Here is a 27,448-nt window from a genome sequence, read left to right as displayed (position 1 = left end):
ACTCCCATAATAGCTACTATAATAATATATTATTTATCTACCAATAGAAAGTAAATGATTTACATTTTCAAATTATAACTTATGTGGCTGGTAAGATGTTTCAAGTAACAGCCTTTCAACTATATGATTCTGTCTCACCAAAGTAAATCATGAGAATTATCCTGCAAATGATTTAAACACAAATCAAAGTGAAGCGGATGTGTTTTTATTCCCTGTTATTTTTGGTGTATCCTGTACATAACACACCTGTTTGTATGAGTGATGTTAGGAAAAATTAGAACATTCGTTAGTCGAATGATTGTAGATTATTAATGAGATAGATCCTCATGTGGTTCCTAATTAAATGATATTCCATCAGTGATTATTAATGAAGTAGATCCTCATGTGGTTCCTATTTAAACGATATTCCATCAGTGATTATTAATGAGGTAGATCCTCATGTGGTTCCTATTTAAACGATATTCCATCAATGATTATTAATGAGATAGATCCTCATGTGGTTTCTATTTAAATGATATTCCATCAGTTCTTGTGTCCCACCCGACAATAACAGGTAAGAGTGATCAAATGTTAGGACTAACATATACAAAAGTTTTATTATGTACAACTTGTGTGCATTTTTAAAACAGTTGTTTAATTAAATGAGACATATTGAGCAGACAATTAGAACACAAACTATAAAGTTTCAGTGTTTAACTTCCTCCGTGGCACTTCAACTTTTAAAATTAATAGCACCTCTCTAACTAACAGTTCTAAAACGTTCTTGGCCGTTTTCTATTGTAACAAAAACTGGTAGATTCACAGAGTAAATGAATAAAAGGCCCTTTCTTTTAATGTATTTGTGATTTTTATTTGTAAGTAATCCTCTGTGAAAGGCTTTTGTGCAAGTTTCGTATCACATTTAAAAACAAGTTATAAAATAAGTGCCCGCAAAGCTAAATACCACTTCTAACAATTGTAAGGTATTATTATTTACAATTTCAGTAATATACGTAAGATGATTAACTTTTAGGTGCATCGCATATTTAACTTACTCAGAAATGAAGAAGTTGGTTTATCTAGTTTAAAGGCTTAACTTGGTTCTATTTTTAACTATTAATGGTATTCACTGAAAACCAAAACAATCGACAGATAAATGAACACATATAGTTCAGTGTTACTGTATGAATATCTAAACGTATATTTTATTGTTTTTAGCATATTATACGCTGATATCGTGAATTCCATGTTACTAACAGCGAATCTGAAAGTGAACGAACTCGTTATGACGTTAAATGAGCTGTTTGGACGCTTTGATGAGAAAGCTGAGGTATTTCTATAAGTTATCAGATTAAAACACCTGCCATACATATCGTGACAGAATAAAGATTAGTTTGTTTTGTGTTATTATCTGCTACTTTAGTTTGTGACTTGTCGTTAACTTGTGTCACATTCTGTGCTATTCTTGAAGTACACGTTCAAGTCCCAAGTTCAGAAGCTATCAGTTTAGCCAAGGTTATAAATAGTAAAAATTTCTAGGAATGATTTTATATATTTTCATGACGAGGACTTTTTTATTGGCTGCTGTTCACCTGAAATGTCCTGTAATTGGAAGGCTTCACGCTTTCTTTTCCTGAACTAAATACGTATATTCACTGTGAGATAAATCTACTGCAGAAGTGTTAAAAATATGACACTGAGGGTGCAAAATTAGCCCTTTCACGTCTCAGTTTGAACGTAGGAAACTTATATAAACTATAATCATGGAAACTCAGTAAGATAAAAAATGCAAGATATTTAATTTGTGGTACTAAATTTTAAAAGGTTTGGCCAACCAATATATAAGACCTCGAGTCAACAAAGTTTGAGAATTCCTATTAAAGACGAGATATTTACTATTGTAGTTTATAAAGAGCCTATGCGATATTAACTGTCATTTTACACGTTTCTAGTTCCATAAAGCAAATGACAATATAATAAAGGCTTCAGCCTCTAGTATAATTTTATATGTCTTATAAAAGTAGTTTAATTTCAAAGACTAGAAGTCATTTGCACTATTATAGTTTTGCATAATATTTTATGTTGACAGAAGTTTCACTTATATTTCAGTTCCATAATATCTACAGTAAAACAAGAACTGTAATGATAGACTGGCGTAAGTGTATGTCTGATGCTATTAAAACCAAAAATTCATAATGCATTGACTTCAGTCTACCATAAACATACTTTGATTTCAAGTTATATCTGTTACACGACTTATAAGGTTCGATTTGAAGTTAATTGGATTCTTGTCTGTAATACATGTGGGTTAAATGGAATATTCTATTTATAAAACCCACAAAGATCCTTTTATTTTCAGCTCTTTCGTTTTTTGTAGGAAATAAAACTTGTCGAGACAAGTTTCTCTTTTTCAGCTGTTTCCTTAACCCTTTATTCTGTCAATATAAAACTTGATCTAATTACAGTTATTAATAACTTGATATGTAATGTTTCGGATAACATATGAACCAGATCAGTGTATTAAAATGAACTGGTTTATAAAGTTAAATAAAAGATTACATTTAGCGTTTTGACTGTAGGTTTAAAACCATCATCACTATAGTAGTGACTGGAAACTGTTTAACGATTCATTATCTTTCTCATGATTGTGACTGGAAACTGTTTAACGATTCATTATCTTTCTCATGATTGTGACTGGAAACTGTTTAACGATTCATTATCTTTCTCATGATTGTGACTGGAAACTGTTTAACGATTCATTATCTTTCTCATGATTGTGACTGGAAACTGTTTAACGATTCATTATCTTTCTCATGATTGTGACTGGAAACTGTTTAACGATTCATTATCTTTCTCATGATTGTGACTGGAAACTGTTTAACGATTCATTATCTTTCTCATGATTGTGACTGGGAACTGTTTAACGATTCATTATCTTTCTCATGATTGTTTTTTTTCCTCCTATGTTAACAGGTTACACCTGCTTGAGATCACATTATCAGTGTTAAATATAGGCGAAAGATGGAAATTGTATATTTTTTTATCTATTATATTATATTTTATTTTATTTTATTTTATATTATATTTTTATTTATGTCTAAAGAAACTTTTATTTATCTCATTCAAGAAAAATAAATGCACACGCGTCAAGCTACTGGGAGACTGCTACTATTGTGTGGCAGGTGTGATTGAAACTGATGTTGACCATGCAAAAAACAGCGTTGAAATGGGACTTGACATGATTGACATTATCAGGTAGACCAAAGCTGACATTTGTTTAAACAATCCGGTCTTTTGAGCACTTGTGATTAAATACGTTTGTTCGTTACTACACACATTACTACAACATAAAAATATCTATAGCATGATGTAAATGTTATTTTGTTACATATATTATCTCCTCTGGTATGTTTTATTCCCTTCTATTTTTTTCACTAACATTTTCTCACTAGGTAACGAAATATGCAGATACGTTATCTACTGGAATCTATAAACTTATCTGTGTTTACATTATAAGGACTGTTCGTGAAGAACAAGGAATAGACGTCGACATGCGCATTGGAGTGCACACTGGAAATGTTCTTAGTGGACTAATCGGACTTCGCAAGTGGCAGTTTGACATTTGGTCACGAGACGTTACAATAGCTAGTCATATGGAACAATCTGGAAAACCTGGGTTAGTATAAATCAGTAATATGGTATAGCACAGACAGCCATTGAGTATGAAATTCAAAAACAAACAAACAAACTAATATGCTGTTTGGTGTATAGAGAAATGACATTACAAGAATATAAGTTTTTCTGATTCAAAATAGTTATTTCTTTGCGTAATGTGTAACCTACATATACTGTTGATTCACTTAGTTATTTATAACTACAATGCTCAAATTCGTGGAAAAAAGAATTATATACCATGCATAGCTAACAAGACAGAAGGATTACCGTCATAAATAATAAAAGAGAGAGAACTACCTTCATAAATAATAAAACAGAGGACTTCTTTCATAAGTAATAAAACAGAGAGGACTGCTTTCATAAGTAATAAAACAGAGAGGATTGCTTTCATAAGAAATAAAACAGAGATGATTGCTTTCATAAGTAATAAAACAGAGAGGACTACTTTCATAAGTATTAAAACAGAGAGGACTGCTTTCATAAATAATAAAACAGAGAGGACTGCTTTCATAAGTATTAAAACAGAGAGGACTGCTTTCATAAGTAATAAAACAGAGAGGACTGCTTTCATAAGTAGTAAAACAGAGAGGACTGCTTTTATAAGTAATAAAACACAGAGGACTGCTTTCATAAGTAATAAAACAGAGAGGACTGCTTTCATAAGTAATAAAACAGAGAGGACTACTTTCATAAGTAATAAAACAGAGAGGACTACTTTCATAAGTAATAAAACAGAGAGGACTGCTTTCATAAGTAATAAAACAGAGAGGACTGCTTTCATAAGTAATAAAACAGAGAAGACTGCTTTCATAAGTATTAAAACAGAGAGGACTACTTTCATAAGTATTAAAACAGAGAGGACTACTTTCATAAGTAATAAAACAGAGAGGACTGCTTTCATAAGTAATAAAACAGAGAGGACTGCTTTCATAAGTAATAAAACAGAGAGGACTGCTTTCATAAGTAGTAAAACAGAGAGGACTGCTTTCAAAAGTAGTAAAACAGAGAGGACTGCTTTTATAAGTAATAAAACAGAGAGGACTACTTTCATAAGTAATAACACAGAGAGGACTGCTTTTATAAGTAATAAAACAGAGAGGACTACTTTCATAAGTAATAAAACAGAGAGGACTACTTGCATATGTAATAAAACAGAGAGAACTGCTTGCATAAGTAATAAAACAGAGAGGACTACTTACATATGTAATAAAACAGAGAGGACTGCTTTCATAAGTAATAAAACAGAGAGGACTACTTTCATAAGTAATAAAACAGAGAAAACTGCTTTCATAAGTAATAAAACAGAGAGGACTACTTTCATAAGTAATAAAACACAGAGGACTACTTACATATGTAATAAAAGAGAGAGGACTGCTTTCATAAGTAATAAAACAGAGAGGACTACTTACATATGTAATAAAAGAGAGAGGACTGCTTTCATAAGTAATAAAACAGAGAGGACTACTTACATATGTAATAAAACAGAGAGAAGTGCTTTCATAAGTAATAAAACAGAGAGGACTGCTTTCATAAGTAGTAAAACAGAGAGGACTGCTTTCATAAGTAGTAAAACAGAGAGGACTGCTTTCATAAGTAGTAAAACAGAGAGGACTACTTTCATAAGTAATAAAACAGAGAGGACTGCTTTCATAAGTAATAAAACAGAGAGGACTGCTTTCATAAGTAGTAAAACAGAGAGGACTGCTTTCAAAAGTAGTAAAACAGAGAGGACTGCTTTTATAAGTAATAAAACAGAGAGGACTACTTTCATAAGTAATAACACAGAGAGGACTGCTTTTATAAGTAATAAAACAGAGAGGACTACTTTCATAAGTAATAAAACAGAGAAAACTGCTTTCAAAAGTAATAAAACAGAGAGGACTACTTTCATAAGTAATAAAACAGAGAGGACTACTTGCATATGTAATAAAACAGAGAGAACTGCTTGCATAAGTAATAAAACAGAGAGGACTACTTACATATGTAATAAAACAGAGAGGACTGCTTTCATAAGTAATAAAACAGAGAGGACTACTTTCATAAGTAATAAAACAGAGAAAACTGCTTTCATAAGTAATAAAACAGAGAGGACTACTTTCATAAGTAATAAAACACAGAGGACTACTTACATATGTAATAAAACAGAGAGGACTGCTTTCATAAGTAATAAAACAGAGAGGACTACTTACATATGTAATAAAACAGAGAGGACTGCTTTCATAAGTAATAAAACAGAGAGGACTGCTTTCATAAGTAGTAAACCAGAGAGGACTGCTTTCATAAGTAGTAAAAGAGAGAGGACTGCTTTCATAAGTAGTAAAACAGAGAGGACTGCTTTCATAAGTAATAAAACAGAGAGGACTACTTTCATAACTATTAAAACAGAGAGGACTACTTTCATAAGTAATAAAACAGAGAGGACTTCTTTCATAAGTAATAAAACAGAGAGGACTGCTTTCATAAGTAATAAAACACAGAGGACTGCTTTAATAAGTAATAAAACACAAAGGACTGCTTTCATAAGTAATGAAACAGAGAGAACTGCTTTCATAAGTAATAAAACAGAGAGGACTACTCTCATAAGTAATAAAACAGAGAGGACTACTTACATATGTAATAAAACAGAGAGGACTGCTTTCATAAGTAATAAAACAGAGAGGACTACTTACATATGCAATAAAACAGAGGGGACTGCTTTCATAAGTAATAAAACACAGAGGACTGCTTTCATAAGTAGTGAAACAGAGACGACTGCTTTTATAAGTAATAAAACAGAGAGAACTACTTTCATAAGTAATAAAACAGAGAGGATTACTTTCATAAGTAATAAAACAGAGAGGACTACTTACATATGTAATAAAACAGAGAGGACTGTTTTCATAAGTAGTAAGACAGAGAGGACTACTTTTGTATATTCTGATTTAGTGCTGTATATCATAATAATAATTGTTCTAATGCATTGTTGTATATCATGATAGTAATTGTTCTGATGCAGTGTTCATATCATGATAGTAATTGTTCTGATCTAGTGCTGTATATCATGATAGTAATTGTTCTGATCTAGTGCTGTATATCATGATAGTAATTGTTCTGATCTAGTGCTGTGTATCATGATAGTAGTTGTTCTGATGTAGCGCTGTATATCATGATACTAATTGTTCTGATATAGTGCCGTATATCATGATAGTAATTGTTCTGATCTGGTGCTGTATATCATGATAATAATTGTTCTGATCTAGTGCTGTATATCATGATAGTAATTGTTCTGATATAGTGCCATATATCATGATAGTAATTGTTCTGATCTAGTGCTGTATATCATGATAGTAATTGTTCTGATCTAGTGCTGTATATCATGATAGTAATTGTTCTGATCTAGTGCTGTATATCATGATAGTAATTGTTCTGATCTAGTGCTGTATATCATGATAGTAATTGTTCTGATATAGTACTGTATATCATGATAGTAATTGTTCTGATATAGTGCTGTATATCATGATAGTAATTGTTCTGATATAGTACTGTATATCATGATAGTAATTGTTCTGATATAGTACTGTATATCATGATAGTAATTGTTCTGATATAGTACTGTATATCATGATAGTAATTGTTCTGATATAGTGCTGTATATCATGATAGTAATTGTTCTGATATAGTGCTGTATATCATGATAGTAATTGTTCTGATATAGTATTGTATATCATGATAGTAATTGTTCTGATATAGTGCTGTATATCATGATAGTAATTGTTCTGATATAGTACTGTATATCATGATAGTAATTGTTCTGATATAGTGCTGTATATCATGATAGTAATTGTTCTGATATAGTGCTGTATATCATGATAGTAATTGTTCTGATATAGTGCTGTATATCATGATAGTAATTGTTCTGATCTAGTGCTATATATCATGATAGTAATTGTTCTGATCTAGTGCTGTATATCATGATAGTAATTGTTCTGATATAGTACTGTATATCATGATAGTAATTGTTACACATCTGTGTTAACTTATTCTCAACAACGTTTCGCAGATTTATCGTTAGGTATTAAAATATTTATGATACGTTTTTTTAATCTTTGTGTGTGAAGCTTCTGCTTCCCATGAAACTAAAAGAATAAAGCATTTCTTACACTGGTTGTCGTGGAATTAAAAGTGAGATCATTCTAATTCGACAACATTATTGAATTAATAAAATCACAACCAGTAATTAATCAATCGGGTGTCAACTGTTATCGTGTTTGACCAGACATCCACTTCTTTTTGTTTTCAAATAAAATAATTAAATACAAATACATCACTTACAAAAATGAAACTAAACATTCTATTGGCTTTCTTAACAGATTTAGATGTTAATATAAAGAAAATAATTAAATACAAATACATCACTTACAAAAGTGAAACTAAACATTTTATTGGCTTTCTTAACAGATTTAGATGTTAATATAAAGAAAATAATTAAATACAAATACATCACTTACAAAAGTGAAACTAAACATTCTATTGGCTTTCTTAACAGATTTAGATGTTAATATAAAGAAAATAATTAAATACAAATACATCACTTACAAAAATGAAACTAAACATTCTATTGGCTTTCTTAACAGATTTAGATGTTAATATAAAGAAAATAGTTCGCTAAGAAGTTTTTGTTTTGTTTTTTACACAGAAGACAGTGAGTGAAACACCACATTTCGTTATAGAATGGCTACACTATTATACACAGTATTTTAATGGTTTACTTCCGAGTTTCTGTGGCAATCAGTTCTTTTTATTTGTCATTATATGTAACAATTCCTGTTGTTTTACTACTATTTTCGGGCTTTTGTGACACTGCCCATTATTTATCACCTCCTTGCTTTTCTAGCCCTATAAACGGTTTAAAAATAGTTTCGATTGATTCTGATAATTATCGGTTAAGTGATCATAAACTTACTGAGTGATAATGGAATGACTGCTTCTCTTAATCTGACGAACTGCGTATAAGTAAACTGTGGTGTTGTTTTTAACCATCCATAATTCTCCTTCATGTTATAGAATATTTAACGAAGGTTCTTATGCTTTAATAATTTATCTGATGTTCAGGGTAGTCGTGTTTTAGTGGTTAGTGTGCTGAACAGTGAATCTGTTTGTGCCCCTTCGTCGCAAAATGCGCCTTCTTCACTTTGGGATTGTAGGTGTGTTATAATAATGAGGCTCAAATCCCACTATTCGATTATAGTCCCAAGATTTGGAGACGGGGCACTGTTTACTAGGTATATTTTGTCCTTTAATCTGTCAGTTCCAAAGTATATAACTCTTGTATACTTTGCTCAAATATTCAAAATAAGGAAAACAGAAATGTTTTTACAGGCGAGTGCATATCACTCTGGAAACCCTGAAGCAGTTAGAAAACGAGTATGACGTTTATCCCGGCTTCGGACATCAACGAGACGAATATTTAGCTCAACAGCACGTGGAAACGTTTTTTGTTCTTTCACCCAGGTCACAGGTAGGAATAAACCTACAGGAGAATATGTCTGTTCGTAAAACTTAATAAAGTGTAACACAAAGATAACATAATTCATTACTACTATCATTTTCAATATTGACATTTAAAAGTAGTTTAATTATACAAAAGTAAACTTCACGATCAGTATTATATAATTATAATATTATATCATATGACTGGGATATGAAGTTAAAACAAGCACTTGCCACAGTATTTTCATAATGAAACACTTAATTTTTCAAACTAGTGGAATTATTTATAACATTAAAACTAATCTCCTAACTTCGGGTACTGATGAACTGATTGTGGACTTCAGGTACTTATGGCTAATTTTGGGACTTCAACGACTCGTGGACTGTTTGTGGGGCTTTAGATGCTTAATGACTCATTGTGGGGACTCATCTGTTTTTGAAACCTGGTTTCATTACCAATAACAGCGGTGAGAGTTTCGAAACCTGGTTTCATTACCAATAACAGCGGTGAGAGTTTCGTAACAAATTTAAAAAAAGAAACTCCTATAACAAGTAAGGAATATCTGAAGCATTTTATATGTATCTGATTATATAAAGTTTTCACTAATTGAAAGTATACAGAAAAAAACTAATTATTCGTTAAATTTATTATTAGAAACCCCAGACGAACGGTAAGAGAGATTCTATTTTTGAATCAACTGGTGATATACCTAAACTTACAGGGCGTCGTCAGTCAATGACCCCAGCACCTGTACTAGCTCGAGCTAATCAGAGGAGGAACGTGAGGGTAAGATACTGCTATTAGAGCTCGAGTTTCTTTTTATATATTATTAGAAATGCTGAATTACCTGATTTCTTTTAAAATAATTACAGTGTCTTACACGAGAACCTAAACATGAAGGCTGATCCGCAGACGTTACTCAAGTATTGTGTTTCTTTGAATTAATATTCTGGACTAATTGCTTCCTTTTGTTCACTAAGTTCAGCATTTGCCAATTGAGTAAAGAACCATAAATATTATTTTTGGTTTGTTTTTATGCAATGATGTGAATATGGATGTTGAATTTAAATAGTAACACTTTCAAACAATTTTAAAATGCGTAACGTCTCATTGTTCTTTTTTGCTTTACAAAGTAGGTTTAAATTAATCTTTATAGTAATTACTGATAAATAATGTATAATTTACCCATTTTAAATGTGTTTTTAACGTAATCTAGCGATAGTCACGCAATTTTTTTTCTAATTATGAAGAGTCGTTTCTCGACGAAGATGTTAAGGGTTACTTAAACTTGATATTGAGGGTTACACGAACTTGATATTCAGGGTTACTTGATACAAACAACGTTCATCATTTCGAACTGTTATTAAAACTACATCCTACACCGTACTGGGTCTGCTGGCCATGATATCACACTTTCATTATTGAGTCACATATTTTGATAAATTTTACTTAAGTTATTCACTTTATATAATTATTCTTCGATCAAAAGTAAATAACAATTGAAGTCTGTTGTTAAACACAAACGTACGTTTGAGCTGCTTCCCGAAACGTGATAGACACTTGTTTGATAGGACCGAAACGTGATGGATACGTACTTAGTAGGATGCCATTCCTTGTCCTTTGAGCAACCTCCTAATAAAATCATCTGTTCATTTCAAGAAGTGGTTTCAACCTTGCGAAGCCCACCTTCATCATAATGGCTTCTTAGGTGAGTGAGCTCAATTTCGTAACCACACTCTACACTTGAAAGTTCTGTGGCTTGAGATGTGGTTTCAAATCTTCACTCTACACCTAGAATTTTTCGCTTTAAAAGAAAATGTTGAAATCTCTATTATTTTGAAATGTTAATCCTTTCCCTGTACATTGATTAATCACAAATTGTGCCATATGAACCGATCTCTTTGGAAAATATTTTGGCATATTTCTGCACTCATATATTTGACTCTAACAGCACTGCAGTGGAATGCATATATATTGGATGAATACATATCGCCTTTGACATAGTTAAGTTCCCATTAAAGTGTCGAAACTGTCATCGTAGAGTGTTTTTAACCCCTTATATCTGTTCATAGAAATTTGGGTAAATTTAGGACTAATAATACATTTATACATTTAATACATTTAATGTATTATAAGCTTTAATATAAGCAAGAGTATTTAAAAGCATTATTTGACTCCATGTGTTCTGTATGGTGTAGAGTATCTACATTAAAGAGAATCACGTGCCAGTAATCCTGTTAGCTATATACAGTGTCCATTGTCAAAATAGCCCGTCTAAAAAACATTACACATATATACGCTTGGACTTTAAATTATGGAAATAACAGAAAAAAAAACTATTGTTACATCGTAACATCCGCAACTAATGAGATTATGGTAAATGGTTCTTTTTACGACAGAGGTCTTCAACTGGTGGGGATGGTGATGGTTTTACATTTCGATCCAGGAGGACAACAATATTGGACTACAGGTGAGAAGATATATATATATCATGTATTTTGTGCATAAAAATGTAAATAAACGCATCCTTTGTATCTGTAAAAAACAAAAACATCTACCTGTGTTTGGCGGTTACTTCAACTCGACTGAAAGTCAAACCATGTTTAAATGTGAAGTTAGGTAGTTAAAAAAGTGTGTTAAAATAGGTACACATAGAAATGCATGCCAAATTAGATACCGAGCAGGATATAACTGATTGATAAAAACGTAAAATAATAATTTATATTTTAATTTTCCAGCATCACGAACTTTCAGATGATGAGGAAATCAGTAAACAAAGGTTTGGACTCTGCTATCAACAGGATGCAACTAAGTAAAAAAGAGTAAGTTTATCAGAACATTTTTATACATCTCGCCCTTTATGAAATACACATAATCTACCTTCCTAATGTAATACACTTACAGTTACAACAGAAAGTGTTCGTACCCCTGCGTCCCGAATAGTTTTTGCTCATAACTTAAAAAGTATCACGATTAGGCTAATAGACGTAAGAAGGGAACACGAAGTCTTCCAAAGAACACCGTCTCTACAGTTAAACACGGAGGTGGCTGGTTTGATCATGCTATGGGGTTCCTTCAGCTCTTCTGGTGTACGCAGCCTTCACCGCGTCAACGGAATCATGAAAAAAGAAGAGTACGTTGATATATTAGGCACTTATATCAAGAATGATGCTCGGAACTTGCGGCTTGGGCGTCGTTGGATCTTCCAGCACGACAATGACCCTAATCATGCATCGAAATATGTGCAATCCTGGTTGCAGAGGAACCATATAAGCGTTCTGGAGTGGCCATTGCATTCACCCGATTTCAATCCAGTTGAAAACGTTTGGCATGAGTTGAAGACCAGGGTACATCAGCGTCATCCGAAAACACTTGCAAAAATTTGAGGCCTTCTGTAAAGAATAATGAAAGAAAATACCAGTCGAGTACTGTCAAACGGTCATGGAGGGCTATGAGGAGAGGTTACGCCAAGTTATTCACCTGAAAGGCTACACAACTGACCATTCAAGTGGAAGCACGAACACTTTCTGTCCCTCCTATGTTTGGTTATTTGTTTATAAACAGTTTATTTGTCGTTCAATTTACGTAAAAATTTATGTAGATGCGTGTTAGTATAATATTTATAATATACTCAACTTTCATTACCATAATCGTGATACTTTTTAAGTTATGAGAAAAAAACTACTCACGCCATTCTCATTTTACTGGAAATCTGTTCACCTCTCAGAATCTAGCACTTTATTTAACGTTGAACAGATTTCCAGTAAAGCGAGAATGACACAACCTTACGGAAATGTATAAATTCACGTGATAATTCCAAACCCTGAAGCACAAAAACAATGTCAGCTTCTGTAAATAATATTAGTGGATTAAAATGTTTAAACTAATTAGTAGTTGATTCGTTTCTATATCTCTTTTTTCCATTGTTTAAAATAAATATTAATAGCCAGACAAAAGTATACGCATATATGCCACGAGTTGATGGTTTGCAATGTTCACCACTTATTTTCATTCTAATTTTGATGAATAATATTGACTACTTACCTTTACTTTAGGTTTCATGAATAATGCTAACCACTCATCTTCGCTCTAGTTTTGATGAATAATGTTGAGACTTACCTTCACTCTAGTTTTGGTGAATAATGTTGACCATTTACCTTCCCTCTAGTTTTGGTGAATAATGTTGACCACACTTACCTTTACTCTAATTCATTACTACAAAATGAAAGACCACACCACAGATAGTATTCTGTGTTGCTTTACACGAAAATTCTAAAAAACGAACAGTTTGGAATAACGAAATGATTCAAAATTTACCTAAATTCGGCTGGTAAGCTAGACGACGAAAATACTTGGCTGGATCTAGAATAGTCTAGAGTATGCTGGTAGTATTTCCGTTTCTAAATGGCTATCGGCTTCAAAAAGTCAGTCATTTAAGAAAATTATCTCTTTTTTTATCGTATGACCACTGTAGCCTTCGAAGTATTTCTAATAGATGTGACAATAGATTGAACTATTCGAAAGACTTCCAGTAGAAATTGAAACTTGTTGAACGTAATAAAGAACTTTTCCATGAACAAATTAGGAACGAAAATAATAATAAAATCAAGGATAGCGAACATCTTAATAACCACATTTTAATGAATATACATCTTGTTTTGTCTTATAACATCAAATACTCTCAATGAGTACTTTGTTTAAAATAGCCTACATTACTTGTTGACATATTACTTTCAGTTTTTATCTATTCAGTAAATTTTCTTTTATGAGAAGTCATTGATAATTTAGAACATGAAAATCAGTATATTTTATCATCTCTCGTTCAAGATTATAATTATAGAAATGAATATTTTTCCCACAGCCAGTGGTGTAATAACAATGGCATCCACCCGTTATTTCTTACCTTCTACAAGTTAGAACAAGAGAAACCGTACCTGACTCAGATAGACCCACTTTTCAAGTACTATTTGTTGTGCGTCTTTTTCCTGTTTCTCGGCATGTTGATGATTCACATTCTAATGATGAGCAGGTAAAGGAGTTAAATAAAAACAAAACAATTACCAGTTAGTTACCAACTGTGGTATAAGTTTGTTTACCTTTTAAAATACCTAATGTTATATTTATCATTAAAATTCAAGCGTATTAAATTAGTTGTTTTTTATACGTTTGAAAATACTACGCTGTTTAGTATATTCGTGCACTCAGAGTTTCAAACGCGTTATCTTCACACTCTCTTGATAATTCATACATTGATTCCTCACATACGTTCTTAATATTTAAATTAATAAACTAATTCCTCTCATAATTTCTCGATATTTAAATTGACACATTAGTGCCCGTAACACCCTCTCGATATTTAAATAGAAATATCGGTTTCACTCACACTCTATCGATATTTAAATTCACAGATTAATTCCCCTTACACCCTCTTGATATCTAAATCGACACATTCGTGCCCCTCACACCCTCTTGATTTTTAAATTGACACAATAGTTCTCCTCACACCATCTTAATATTTAAATTGACAGATTAATTCCCCTCACACCCTCCTGATATCTAAATCGACACATTCGTGCCCCTCACACCCTCTTGATTTTTAAATTGACACAATAGTTCCCCTCACACCCTCTTGATATTTAAATTGACACATTCGTTCCCCTAACACCCTCTCAATATTCAAAGTGACACATTAGTTCCCCTAAAACCCTCTCCATATTTAAATTGACACTTTAATTCTCATCACCCTCTTGATATTTAAATTGACACATTAGTTCCCCTAACACCCTATTGATATTTAAATTGATACATTCGTGCCCCTCACACTCTCTTTATTTTTAAATTGACACATTAGTTCTCCTCACCCCATCTTGATATTTAAATTGACACATTAGTTTCCCTAACAAAATCTTGATATTTAAATTGACACATTAGTTCCCCTCACAAACGCTCGATATTTAAATTGACACATTAGTTCCCCTCACAACCTCTTGATATTTAAATTGACACAATAGTTCTCCTTACACCCTCTCGATATTTCAATTGGCACATTAGTTCCCCTCACACCCTCTCAATATTTAAATTGACGCATTATTTCCCTCACACCCTTTTGATATTTAAATTGACACTTTAGTTCCCCTCACACCCTATCAATATCTAAATTGACACATTAGTTCCCCTCACACCCTCTCAATATTTAAATTGACACACTATTTCCCTCACACCCTTTTGATATTTAAATTAACACATTAGTTCCCCTTACGACTTCTTGATATTTAAATTGACGCATTAGTTCCCCTCACACCCTCTTGATATTTAAATTGACACAATAGTTCTCCTTACACTCTCTCGATATTTCAATTGGCACATTAGTTCCCCTCACACCCTCTCAATATTTAAATTGACACATTATTTCCCTCACACCCTTTTGATATTTAAATTGACACATTCGTTCCCTTCACGACTTCTCGATATTTAAATTGACACATTATTTCCCCTCACACCCTCTTGATATTTAAATTGACACATTATTTCCCCTCACACCCTCTCAATATTTAAATTGACACACTATTTCCCTCACACCCTTTTGATATTTAAATTGACACATTAGTTCCCCTCACGACTTCTTGATATTTAAATTGACACATTAGTTCCCCTAACAACCTCTTGATACTTAAATTGACGCATTATTTCCCCTCACACCACTTGATATTTAAATTGACACATTATTTCCCCTCACATCCTCTTGTTATTTAAATTGACACATTATTTCCCTCACACCCTTTTGATATTTAAATTGACACATTGGTTCCCCTCACGACTTCTTGATATTTAGATTGACACAATAGTTCCCCTCACACTCTCTCGATATTGAAATTGATACATTAGTTCTCTTCACACCCTCTTGATATTTAAATTAACGCATTATTTCCCCTCACACCACTTGATATTTAAATTGACACATTAGTTCCCCTCACACCCTCTCGATATTTAAATTGACACATCAGTTCCCCTCACACCCTCTCGATATTTATATTGACACATTAGTTCCCTTCATACCCTCTCGATATTTATATTGACACATAAGTTGTCCTCACACCCTCTCGATATTTAAATTGACACATCAGTTCCCCTCACACCCTCTCGATATTTAAATTGACACATCAGTTCCCCTCACACCACTTGATATTTATATTGACACATAAGTTGTCCTCACACTCTCTCGATATTTAAATTGACACATTAGTTCCCCTCACACCACTTGATATTTATATTGACACATAAGTTGTTCTCACACCCTCTCGATATTTAAATTGACACATCAGTTCCCCTCACACCCTCTCGATATTTAAATTGACACATCAGTTCCCCTCACACCACTTGATATTTATATTGACACATAAGTTGTCCTCACACCCTCTCGATATTTATATTGACACATAAGTTGTCCTCACACCCTCTCGATATTTAAATACTCATTAGAAAGCTACTTTCACCTATTTTCTCTTATGTCAGTTTTCTAGGATATGGTTTTTCCTTTCATCGTAGGTTTACTTAGTTAAGTCATTTTCAACACTTTTTTCAGCAGGGCTTTAACCTGAATATCCGAACCCAAATGCAGTTCTAGATGCATGGCTTCTTTTACAAATTTGCTATTTTTGTTACAAATTCGACATAATAAACTACCTAACGGAATGTAAATAGATAAATGTTTTTTTTATCTTCCATATTTTCCTACTTCTGATACAAGTTACTACAAAACACCTTTTCCGAGACAATAAAAAAGGAAGGAAATTAGATTTATTTTGGTATTATTGTGACAATAACAACTTCACTCATGTCAACGAAGGCAATTATTAGAAACATTTAAAACAAAAAGACAATCTATCTGAACTAAACAAAACATGAAGGGGACGTTATAAGAGTATGTGTGTGTTTTTCTTATAGCAAAGTTACATCGGACTATCTGCTGAGCCCACCGAGATGAATCGAAGCCCAGATTTTAGCATTATCCGTAATAACAAAATAACAAAAAAAACTGCTTACATTGTTGTAAAACGAAACCCAGTAACGTGTACAAAAATACTCTGCAAACATATTAAAATGAAGACTGGTATTATTCATCACAAGGCTAAGGTTGATAGCTATTTCACAATGAATCACGAGGGCAGGGAAAGGCCACACTCCTTTCCTATGGTTACGAACTTCGAAACGTGTTGAACGAAGCTAGGGATAATATTGTGGAAATAAACTTTAGAATGTTTTACACACAACACGTAATTTAAGAAGATCAGATGGAAAACAGTTTTACTCCTGTTATTTAGTTCTACTAGGATATGAGTTCTAATGCATAGGTTTCTTTCAGTATCATTTTTAGTCAAAGTTAACTTAACAGTCACTAAATTCTGTTGTTTTATCTTTGTTCTGAGATATCTAACTACAAACTTCGGTTCTCTGATTTGGAGACCATTATAACTTTTGTCTAATCTCTGGTATAACAAATGTCAACTACCTATACTCGTTACCTCTCCAAAAGGAAAGAAAAATCTACTTAATGTTATCTCAAATGTGAATACAAAACTTTGCACTTCTAGTACCTTAAATAATCATAAAGTTGTTCATTATCGTTAGGTTAATTTCTGAATAGTTAATGTTATACTAGTAGAGTTTCTTTAAATTACTATTCAATCCTTCGTGGTTACTGCTAGTATATTATTTTTAAATCAACTATTCAATCTCGCATGGTTAACACTGAAACAGTATCTCTAAATCACTTATATTGTGTGATTTATATAGATTTAAATGATGTGTAATATTTAAATATTGTTCATAAGTTTTAGGTTTATATTAGTAAGTTACTTGAGACACAGCTCAGTTTTGTTGTTTAATACCAGTAAGAAAACATTTCAAACATGTTCTGGTTTTGTTGTTTAATGCCAGTAAGAAAAGATTTCAAACATATTTAATCGTTTGATAGGATCTACAACGGTAAGCAAACCTTTTAACATTCTGTCCAATGGTATTAAATATGCTTACAGTAGCTCAGCGTCATGTCTGCGGACTTACAACGCTAAAATCCGGGTTTTGATACCCATGGTGAGCAGACCTATTGTGTAGCTTTGTGCTTACTTCAAACCAACAACTATTACATGTACATTAGTAAGTTACGTTTAACACAAAACGTTGTTTTATATGGAGTTGTTAAGATTTTCTGTCTTACAAGTATAACGTAATTATAAAATACGTTTGAATATTGTACCGATAATTTATCTTTGTGGTTTTTATTGTTTCTGATAAATCATAAGACATAGTATCCTTCCTTTTTTAATTATGTAAGACTAAACATGTATATAAAAAACAGCTTCTGTCTTTATCAACGTTCTTGTAAAAACACACTCATGAAAAGATTTAGGAAACGAAGAAGAAAAATCGAAATTTAACTTAAAACAAACTAATAATACAAATAATTCAATTTCTTTTAACCCTATATATTTTATTTTAAACTTTCGTCACATTACACAGAGTTTTAGTGTTGTTTTGTCTATCATTTCAACCATCACTGGTTAATTGTGTTCCCTTTTCCTGCAGAACTTTGTATTTCTGGCTCTCATATTCAGTGACTCTAGTTATCATACTTGTATGTTGCTTAGCAACGTGGATCGGATACCTATGGATCAAAATCAAGGTAAGGTTATGATAATTTATTCTTCAAAAATTGGGAAAATGTTTTACGCAATAACGTAGTATTAAATGGTAAATTATTGTTCTTAGCTCCAGAACATTCTTACTTTGTCCCTACACAACTTTAAATGATAAACTATATCCCATATATACCACAGTATGAATATTCTAAAGTATCACGGTAAATAGGCGATGGTTGTTAAAGCTGTTGTTCTTAGCTCCAGAACATTCTTACTTTGTCCCTACACAACTTTAAATGATAAACTATATCCCATATATACTACAGTATGAATACTCTAAAGTATCACGGTAAATAGGCGATGGTTGTTAAAGCTGTTGTTCTTAGCTCCAGAACATTCTTACTTTGTTCCTACACAACTTTAACTGATAAACTATATCCCATATATACTACAGTATGAATACTCTAAAATATCACGGTAAATAGGCGATGGTTGTTAAAGCTGTTGTTCTTAGCTCCAGAACATTCTTACTTTGTCCCTACACAACTTTAAATGATAAACTATATCCCATATATACTACAGTATGAATACTCTAAAGTATCACGGTAAATAGGCGATGGTTGTTAAAGCTGTTGTTCTTAGCTCCAGAACATTCTTACTTTGTCCCTACACAACTTTAAATGATAAACTATATCCCATATATACTACAGTATGAATACTCTAAAATATCACGGTAAATAGGCGATGGTTGTTAAAGCTGTTGTTCTTAGCTCCAGAACATTCTTACTTTGTCCCTACACAACTTTAAATGATAAACTATATCCCATATATACCACAGTATGAATACTTTAAGGTATCATGGTGAATAGGCGATGGTTGTTAAAGCTGTTGTTCTTAGCACCAAAACGTTCTTGTTTTGTCCCTTCTTCTAGAGCTCTGAAGAGGACAATCTTTTATATCGCACAGCCTTTGTTTCACGACTTGTCAAGCGGGTCAACGAATCTCTACCAATCCGCGTTCTCCTCTTTATAATGATATGTGTGTTGATGCTAGCTTGTGCAATGCTGGGACTGGTAAGCTTCATGTTCTATGTTTTCTTCACTTTAAAACAAGTATATTTTTATTATGTTCTAAGCAGTTCTCAGAAAACTGTCATCAGATGTAAGCTCTTATGTATATATCTAAATACTTCAAGAAAGTGTAACGTTTACATCTCTTTGTTCCTTATATGTTATTATTATTATGCCTCTCGATTCCATGAAGGAACATAGGGCCTTGCGGATTCATTAACAGACTGGTTTTTTAAGTGAGTAGATTGTTAGCCTACCGCACAACCCCGAACCAGGAGGAGAAACCTAATTTTGCCGAGCCTCCCTTATATGTTATGACAAGTGAATTATTTTCTACAGAACGGTTTGAGTATAATCAAGTGATACACAAAAGTAATAAATGAAAGGAAAATCATAAAGCATCAAAACATTGATCTACAAGTTTATTTTTATTACAGATCGAAGTTCCAGTGACAGTAGAAGGTAATAATGAAGTAAATACAAATAAAAATGAAAAATTACAAATCTTTCAGCTCTGTAGTAGCTATGAAAGCTAAATTACAAAATTATCTGACTTTACCTTGTGATTAACTAAATATACATATAATGAGTTATATAGATAACACAGGGGCCCGGCATGGCCAAGTGTGTTAAGGCGTTCGACTCCTAATCCGAGGGTCGCGGGTTCGAATTCCCGTCACAACAAACATGTTCGCCCTTTCAACCGTAGGGGCGTTATAATGTGACAGCCAATACTACTATTCGTTGGTAAAAGAGTAGTCCAAGAGTTGGCGGTGGGTGGTGATGACTAGCTGCCTTCCCTCTAGTCTTGGGCCCAGCATGGCCAAGCGCGTTAAGGCGTGCGACTCGTAATCCGAGGGTCGCGGGTTCGCATCTCCGTCGCGCCAAACATGCTCGCCTTTTCAGCCGTGGGAGCCTTATAATGTGACGGTCAATCCCACTGTTCGTTGGTAAAAGAGTAGTCCAAGAGTTGGCGGTAGGCGGTGATGACTAGCTGCCTTCCCTCTAGTCTGACACTGCTAAATTAAGGACGGCTAGCACAGATAGCCCTCGAGTAGCTTTGTGCGAAATTTAAAAACAAAACAAACCCTCTAGTCTTACACTGCTAAATTACGGGCTGCTAAAACACATATCCCTCGAGTAGCTTTGTGCGCAATTCAAAACAAACAAAACGATAACACAGGAATATGATTTTTTTCCCAATATTTAAAAAATTAACTTTTTTATTTCAAATACGCAATAGAAGATATCTAGTTTTTTTCGCTGCATGGCTCGAAACCCGAATTCCCTCGTTATAAATTCTCAAGTTTACCACTGAGCCACCAGGGAACAAATATATATTTACGTTTGCAAGCTGAAATAAATCATAACCCCAGAAAAATTAAATTAATTTGTAAAAAAATAAAAAGTCATCAGAATGAAATAGGATCCACACAATAAAGATCTGATGGATCTAAACATATTTCATAGATACAACAATCTGAAACAAAGTCTGTGGTCTCATCACAATCGAAACTACGCCTAACTACAAAATTCAATGTTTGTGAAGCCACATGATAACAACTCACCTGCATTGTGTTGTTTTCGTCATACTTTAGGTTTATATGTGACTGTATTGTTTATGTTTGTGTTTTGTGAATTTCGCACAAAGCTACTCGAGGACTATCTGTGCCAGCCGTCCCTAATTTAGTAGTGTAAGACTAGAGGGAAGGCAGCTAGTCATCATCACCCACCTCCAACTCTTGGGCTATTATTTTACCAAGGAATAGTGGGATTAACCGCACTTATAACGCTCCCACGGCTGAAAAGACGAGCATGTTTAGTGCGACCGGGATTCGAACGCGCGACCCTCGGATTACAAGTCGAACGCCTTAACCCACTTGGCCATGCCGGGCCCAATATATGTAACGATAAGAAAACATGAAACATTTAAACTTCTCCGCCTGAACTGCTTTAAAAGAACAACTTTTATTTAAAGTTTCCCTTATATTCTTTTCCTTTTGTTCACTGATTAAAACTTATTTTTAGTTAAGTATAATCATCGATAAATCTGTTTATATAAGAATTACGTGTATAGGTGTCATAAAACGTAAATAGATACTCCTTATGATAAGAATTCTTATGTTTCTAGGGAGAATGTGTATATTTAGATAAGAAAGACAAAGGTAATTCCTCGAGTTACTTATACGAACAAACTACCATCTCCGGACACTCCGGATCTTCACGTGTACTCACAGATGAGCTTGGATGCAAGTATCCATGGGTAACTATCCCGTTCCTCTTAACATAATTACTTATCCTAAATTTATATTTATGGTAAAATCATACTTATATGAAAGCTGATAAGTACAGCTCCAATTATGTATGTAAATGTGATATGACACGTGACTCAACGTTCCTTCGTGGTATTGGACACTTTATAATAGTGCTGAGTTAAACAAAATACCTTCAAAAATTCGTTTACACGTGCTTTCAATATAATAGAGAAATTGTTAAAATATGACTGAAAGATAAGGAAGCTAAGAAATGAGACAACAAATGAGTCAAGGTTGAATCCCATACATACACAATCACGTTTACGTGGACGACACTTTATGTCCGAATAGGTCAAATGATCAGTCCATAGACTTCTGTCATCACGTCTCTAATTTTAAACTGCGGACCAGAAGGAAACAACTGACGACTGAGTTGAGTTACTCTCAACCTAATAGTTGGATTACCTGTCATTCTTATAACGCACACACAACTGAACTTGCATTATAGCACCATATATAAAACTCAGATACTTGGATTCCCACTCCTTCACCCTAAACACATTCGAGCTCACGTGTTTATATATATATCTAACGTTCCAGTTGTAACACATTCACGTGCAATACATAATGCTAACTCTTTCATGCATGCACAAATTACTTAGTCCATACACGTACAGAGCATTATTCCACAAACGCAAGAACGTAGTCTAACTTATACAAAAGCCAGTTTGTCATGTTGGGCTTCATTTCTCTTTAGATTTAACTAGTGGAGGGTTTAAATTTAAAAGTAAACAAATATTGCTTACTAGTTTTATTGTCTAATACTTTCAGTACCACATAGACTAACAACAATAGCATATTATACTTTTGTTACCATGCAACATGACGTAACAGCCATTTTTGGAACATAGTGTTAACAAAGCATAATCACTTTTACCAATAATTATTCTATGAATACACCACGAACTCCGAATTATGAATGGTTCACAAATAATTTACTGACAATTGTCTTCTCGACTGCACTTTCTTGGTCGCATACAAACAAAAACAAAGTAATATGTGGCATGATTTCGGTACGAGGTCCTCCAAAGGGAATTACTGTGGGCGTCATAACTTTTCTTCACCCCACTCGTGATGGTGGAGGGGTCTGAATTTGAAGTTTAATTAAGATAGTTTTGACGAGGTGGATGCTTCAAGCAGTAAGAAGGAGTCCAGAGAGCCAAGAAATCCAGACTTCACGAATTAAACAGAGTCCAACAGAGCAGCAAAAACCAATCAACAAATCCAAAGCTGGAGAATTTCACTATGGGGGGGATATCCTCCGATTCAGCCCACTTTCACGGTTCAGCCGCCTGGGTGGTGGTACTTTGTCATATTTAACCGGCTATACGCTTAGTAGTAGAACACAGAACACTAAAAATTGTACATAACACGCACAGACATACTCATTATAATAGCCCAATGATAGTGTACACACATTATGACTAATTATAATTGAAAATACTATAACAGACTAATTATATTATATACACACATTATAATAGCCCAATTGTAATGCACACACACTAAAACAGATTATGTTGTACATACATATTACGATAGTCCAGTAATAATCGAACGTTAACAGTAAGTGTTTTTTTGTAATATTAGAATGTTAGTGAGTACAAAATAACTAATTGTTATATGTAGTTCGAAATACCAAATAAAAATATATCTAATAAGTAGTTTTGATATTGTAGTGTGAGGTTATGTTTAATGTTCGTGGGAAACTTATCCGAAGTATTCATTCGTTATCACGTAGTGGAATCTTTTTAAATATAATGCTTTCAATGTAACGTAGGGAAAACTTATTGTTTTCAAGTTCTCTCAACCTCTTTAATAATTATAATATCCGATTCAATCTAAATCAAATAGCAACTGTCCTTCAAACAGTCATTCCTGCTCGCTTCACAACCACACTGGTCTCAAACTATATGTTCTCAACATAAAAACACGTTTTTCATACAAGATACGTCATCTTCACGAGGTTTTATTGTTTATCTATTGATATGTGTTCTTTTCTGTCTTCCCCAGGTTTAGAATCTACGATTTTAGAACTTTATATCTATACTTGTTTTACGCTTCAGAGCTTTTTTTATATGAAACCAGCTTTTTTTAAAATTCTTTAAAATATAGCTGTAAATGTGAGAAAGACAACGTAAAAATAAAAAAATAATTACATTGAATTTCAGGTTTTATAGTAAATGTGGATTAAAAGAGAAGTAATCTCATTTTATGAACGAATTTTTCCATTGAAGATATTGTTCTGTATTTTAACATATCATTTCTAATAAAACAGTTTCCATTTCGATCTCTTTTTTTTTAAGTAAATAATCTCTTAAAAACAATTTCAAACTCTCTGCATTATTTGAGGGAATTGTATTTGTGATACAAACTTGCAAATCCAATCTCATCTAAACGTCCATTGTATGAAGCCTATCACTGCTAAAGCCATGGTCCTAAAGTAGCAGCCTTTGAGTTCATAACTTAACGAGCTCTAACGAATTTTCTTACTCGAATAGTGTTAACTTGTTTACTAATTTCTCTGATTTTACGTGCTTTATCATGGGTTCAAAAATATATTTGAATTGACTTCAGTAAATAAACATACAAAATAAATATTTTCTCCATCTTATGAGTGTCATTGAAAAATAATTGATTCGTCAGTAGTTTTAATATTCTCGACCACCTGACTCTCCTACCTTAAATTATGGAGCCTGTCGCGGCATTTTTATCAATGCGCCCTCTAGTGTGGTGCTGATAGTAATCTCGAACTAGTGACCGCAGAGAATCAACAGAGTCGGAACAAAATCTAGCTACATATATTTATTTAGTTCTCAAGTTAGAACTAGAGAATTTAAAATTATTTTCTTTCATCTTACAAGTATGTCATTTTGTATTTCATCGCTAGAGAAAGCTTTTTTAGTATTCATATATCTAGATGCACATGTTTTCGTCTGAATAAATCAAAGCAAATATCAACATTTTGACACAGATAAAAATACTTTAAAGTTTGTGTACGGAAGCTAATTATATATTCTGTCTGTAAACAGTACTACACTTACTGTGCAGTTTTAGCCATGACTGCTACCTCCACCTTCCTACGGTTACATTTCCTCCTTAAGTTTGTTATCAACGTAACAGCTTTGGCCGTCTTCTTTTTCCTAATTACTATGGAAGAAAGCGACGTATTTTCTACAGGAGAATTCCTCTTCTCTGATTGGTGAGTTACGACACATAAAATACTGTTTTTAAGGTTTTTAAGGTTAATTTCAAATAATAAAACTCGTAGATTTACAATAACAGATCCCTATTTGCAATACATTGAACCTGCACAAGAATTACAAATTATTGGAACAATCGGAGACTGTAATATGACTTTTCCAAACATATATGTGGTGTAATAAAAATAATAAAATGATTAACTTTATATACGACTACTTCATTGTTTGGTTATCTATGTGATAAGTTTTAAAACAAGTTACTTCCAGGGTCCCAACAGCTCCATATATGACGGTACTGAAAAATAAAGCTGTAAGAAGACTTGATTTAGTAACTAATGTATAAGAACCGTAAGTAGCTAAGTTTAAACATACTGATGATTACAGTAATCTGAAATGTTATTGGTGCTCGTTTTCTAGGACCTCGTAATGTTATTGGTGCTCTTTTCTTATGTCCACATAACGTTATTGGCGCTCTTTTCTTATGTCCACGTAATGTTATTGGTGCTCTTTTCTTATGTCCACGTAATGTTATTGGTGCTCTTTTCTTATGTTCACGTAATGTTATTGGTGCTCTTTTCTTATGTCCACATAACGTTATTGTTGCTCTTTTCTTAGGACCACATAATGTTATTGATGCTCTTTTCTTATGTCCACGTAATGTTATTGGTGCTCTTTTCTTATGTCCACGTAACGTCATTGGTGCTCTTTTCTTATGTCCACGTAATGTTATTGGTGCTCTTTTCTTATGTCCACGTAATATTATTGGTGCTCTTTTCTTTTGTCCACATAATGTTATTGATGCTCTTTTCTTATGTCCACGTATTGGTGTTTTTCTTATGTCTAACGTTATTGTTGCTCTTTTCTTATGTTTTTTCTTATGACCACATAATGTTATTGGTGTTCTTTTCTTATGTCCACGTAATGTTATTGGTGCTCTTTTCTTATGTCCACATAATGTTATTGGTGCTCTTTTCTTAGGACCACGTAATGTTATGTTGTTCATTTCGTTTTTCCTATCACACACTCTTGTCCTGTTTAACTGATGAACGATTACTTCATCTATATTTTTTATCAATGATAAAAGTGTAGCTGCCAGTTTGACCGCCAAGTTTGATTTCATTCCTTCAAGTCGCACGCCCACACCATCCTTTTTTAGCTGCACCTTTGTTATACACCTCAGATGATTTTGATTAGATAACTATATGTTAAAGAGACCCATACTTTCAAGGCGATTTTTAGAATTGCATGATTCATTATTACTTTGTTTACCATTACCTTTTTGCATGTGACGAAGAAAGTGTTTTACACCCTGTATGTAATATATTACTTCTTGTTTATTTAGGGTGTGCCAAGGCCCTACAGAAATGAAACATTGTGTGATTGCAAGCCACTGTGCATACCTAATAGTGATATTCATAGCTTTACATATTTTAGACCGTCAGGTAGGTTATGTTATTCAATAATATATATTATTGGCAAAATACAGTTTTTATTAAGTCGTAAACTATTCAATTTAGCTTATAAATTACTATAATTTGCATTAAAATACGTTTGATTTCTTCCATTGTTTTACTGTTGTAGCGTAAACTGTGCTGTACCTGAAAAACCATTACGTGAGGATCAAAAATATTTGTGCTTTATTAAGTCTCTTTGTTTTCAGTTTTGCACGTTGAACACGTAAAACGAAAGGGTTAAATCAATATACCTAGATAATAAGGCATAATAACTGTTGAAATGGTTTGAAACAACAATGTTGGGTTTGGTTCTTTTATCAGCAAGAACTGGACGTGTAATCTTATGTCAGTAGTAACAGCAACATGTGTTATTTGACTGGGATTGCCTTCCGTAAATCAGGAAAGGTAAATTTAATTTTGTTAAGTGATTCAACCAAAGGTAGGCGAATGTTGTTCTCTTATGACTTAAAATTAACTCTACTATCTTCATAAATCTATGTTCACACTCGATCTAAGAAAGTCTGCTTCTGACGGTCGTTTACCTTCAAATGTACCAGCTGTGTGCTTGAATTTTATATAACGAAAACTTGATAATAGATTGAACTTTACCTGATTAATGGGAATATATTGACACACAGCATTTT

The 27,448-nt window shown here is 33.0% G+C and overlaps 1 protein-coding gene across 4 annotated transcripts in view; it reads left to right on the top strand.

The window, feature by feature from the left end:
- LOC143231649 (adenylate cyclase type 2-like) overlaps positions 1 to 27,448 on the top strand; it is a 92,171-nt gene that overhangs the window by 42,216 nt on the left and 22,507 nt on the right. For 3 of the 4 annotated variants that reach the window (XM_076466195.1, XM_076466196.1, XM_076466197.1), the window contains exons 7-19: positions 1,198 to 1,309; positions 3,107 to 3,234; positions 3,497 to 3,655; positions 9,013 to 9,151; positions 9,779 to 9,910; positions 11,524 to 11,594; positions 11,863 to 11,946; positions 13,986 to 14,153; positions 18,710 to 18,806; positions 19,695 to 19,835; positions 21,964 to 22,095; positions 25,180 to 25,349; positions 26,693 to 26,796. In XM_076466195.1, the coding sequence (XP_076322310.1) occupies positions 1,198 to 1,309; positions 3,107 to 3,234; positions 3,497 to 3,655; positions 9,013 to 9,151; positions 9,779 to 9,910; positions 11,524 to 11,594; positions 11,863 to 11,946; positions 13,986 to 14,153; positions 18,710 to 18,806; positions 19,695 to 19,835; positions 21,964 to 22,095; positions 25,180 to 25,349; positions 26,693 to 26,796 (1,637 nt within the window). The remainder of the gene's footprint in view (positions 1 to 1,197; positions 1,310 to 3,106; positions 3,235 to 3,496; positions 3,656 to 9,012; positions 9,152 to 9,778; positions 9,911 to 11,523; positions 11,595 to 11,862; positions 11,947 to 13,985; positions 14,154 to 18,709; positions 18,807 to 19,694; positions 19,836 to 21,963; positions 22,096 to 25,179; positions 25,350 to 26,692; positions 26,797 to 27,448) is intronic. The other variant, XM_076466198.1, reaches the window with a different exon arrangement.

This window comes from Tachypleus tridentatus, chromosome 11 (genome assembly GCF_004210375.1).
Source record: "Tachypleus tridentatus isolate NWPU-2018 chromosome 11, ASM421037v1, whole genome shotgun sequence".
Classification (NCBI taxonomy): Eukaryota; Metazoa; Arthropoda; class Merostomata; order Xiphosura; family Limulidae; genus Tachypleus; species Tachypleus tridentatus.
This window is presented reverse-complemented; position numbering and strand designations above follow the sequence as displayed.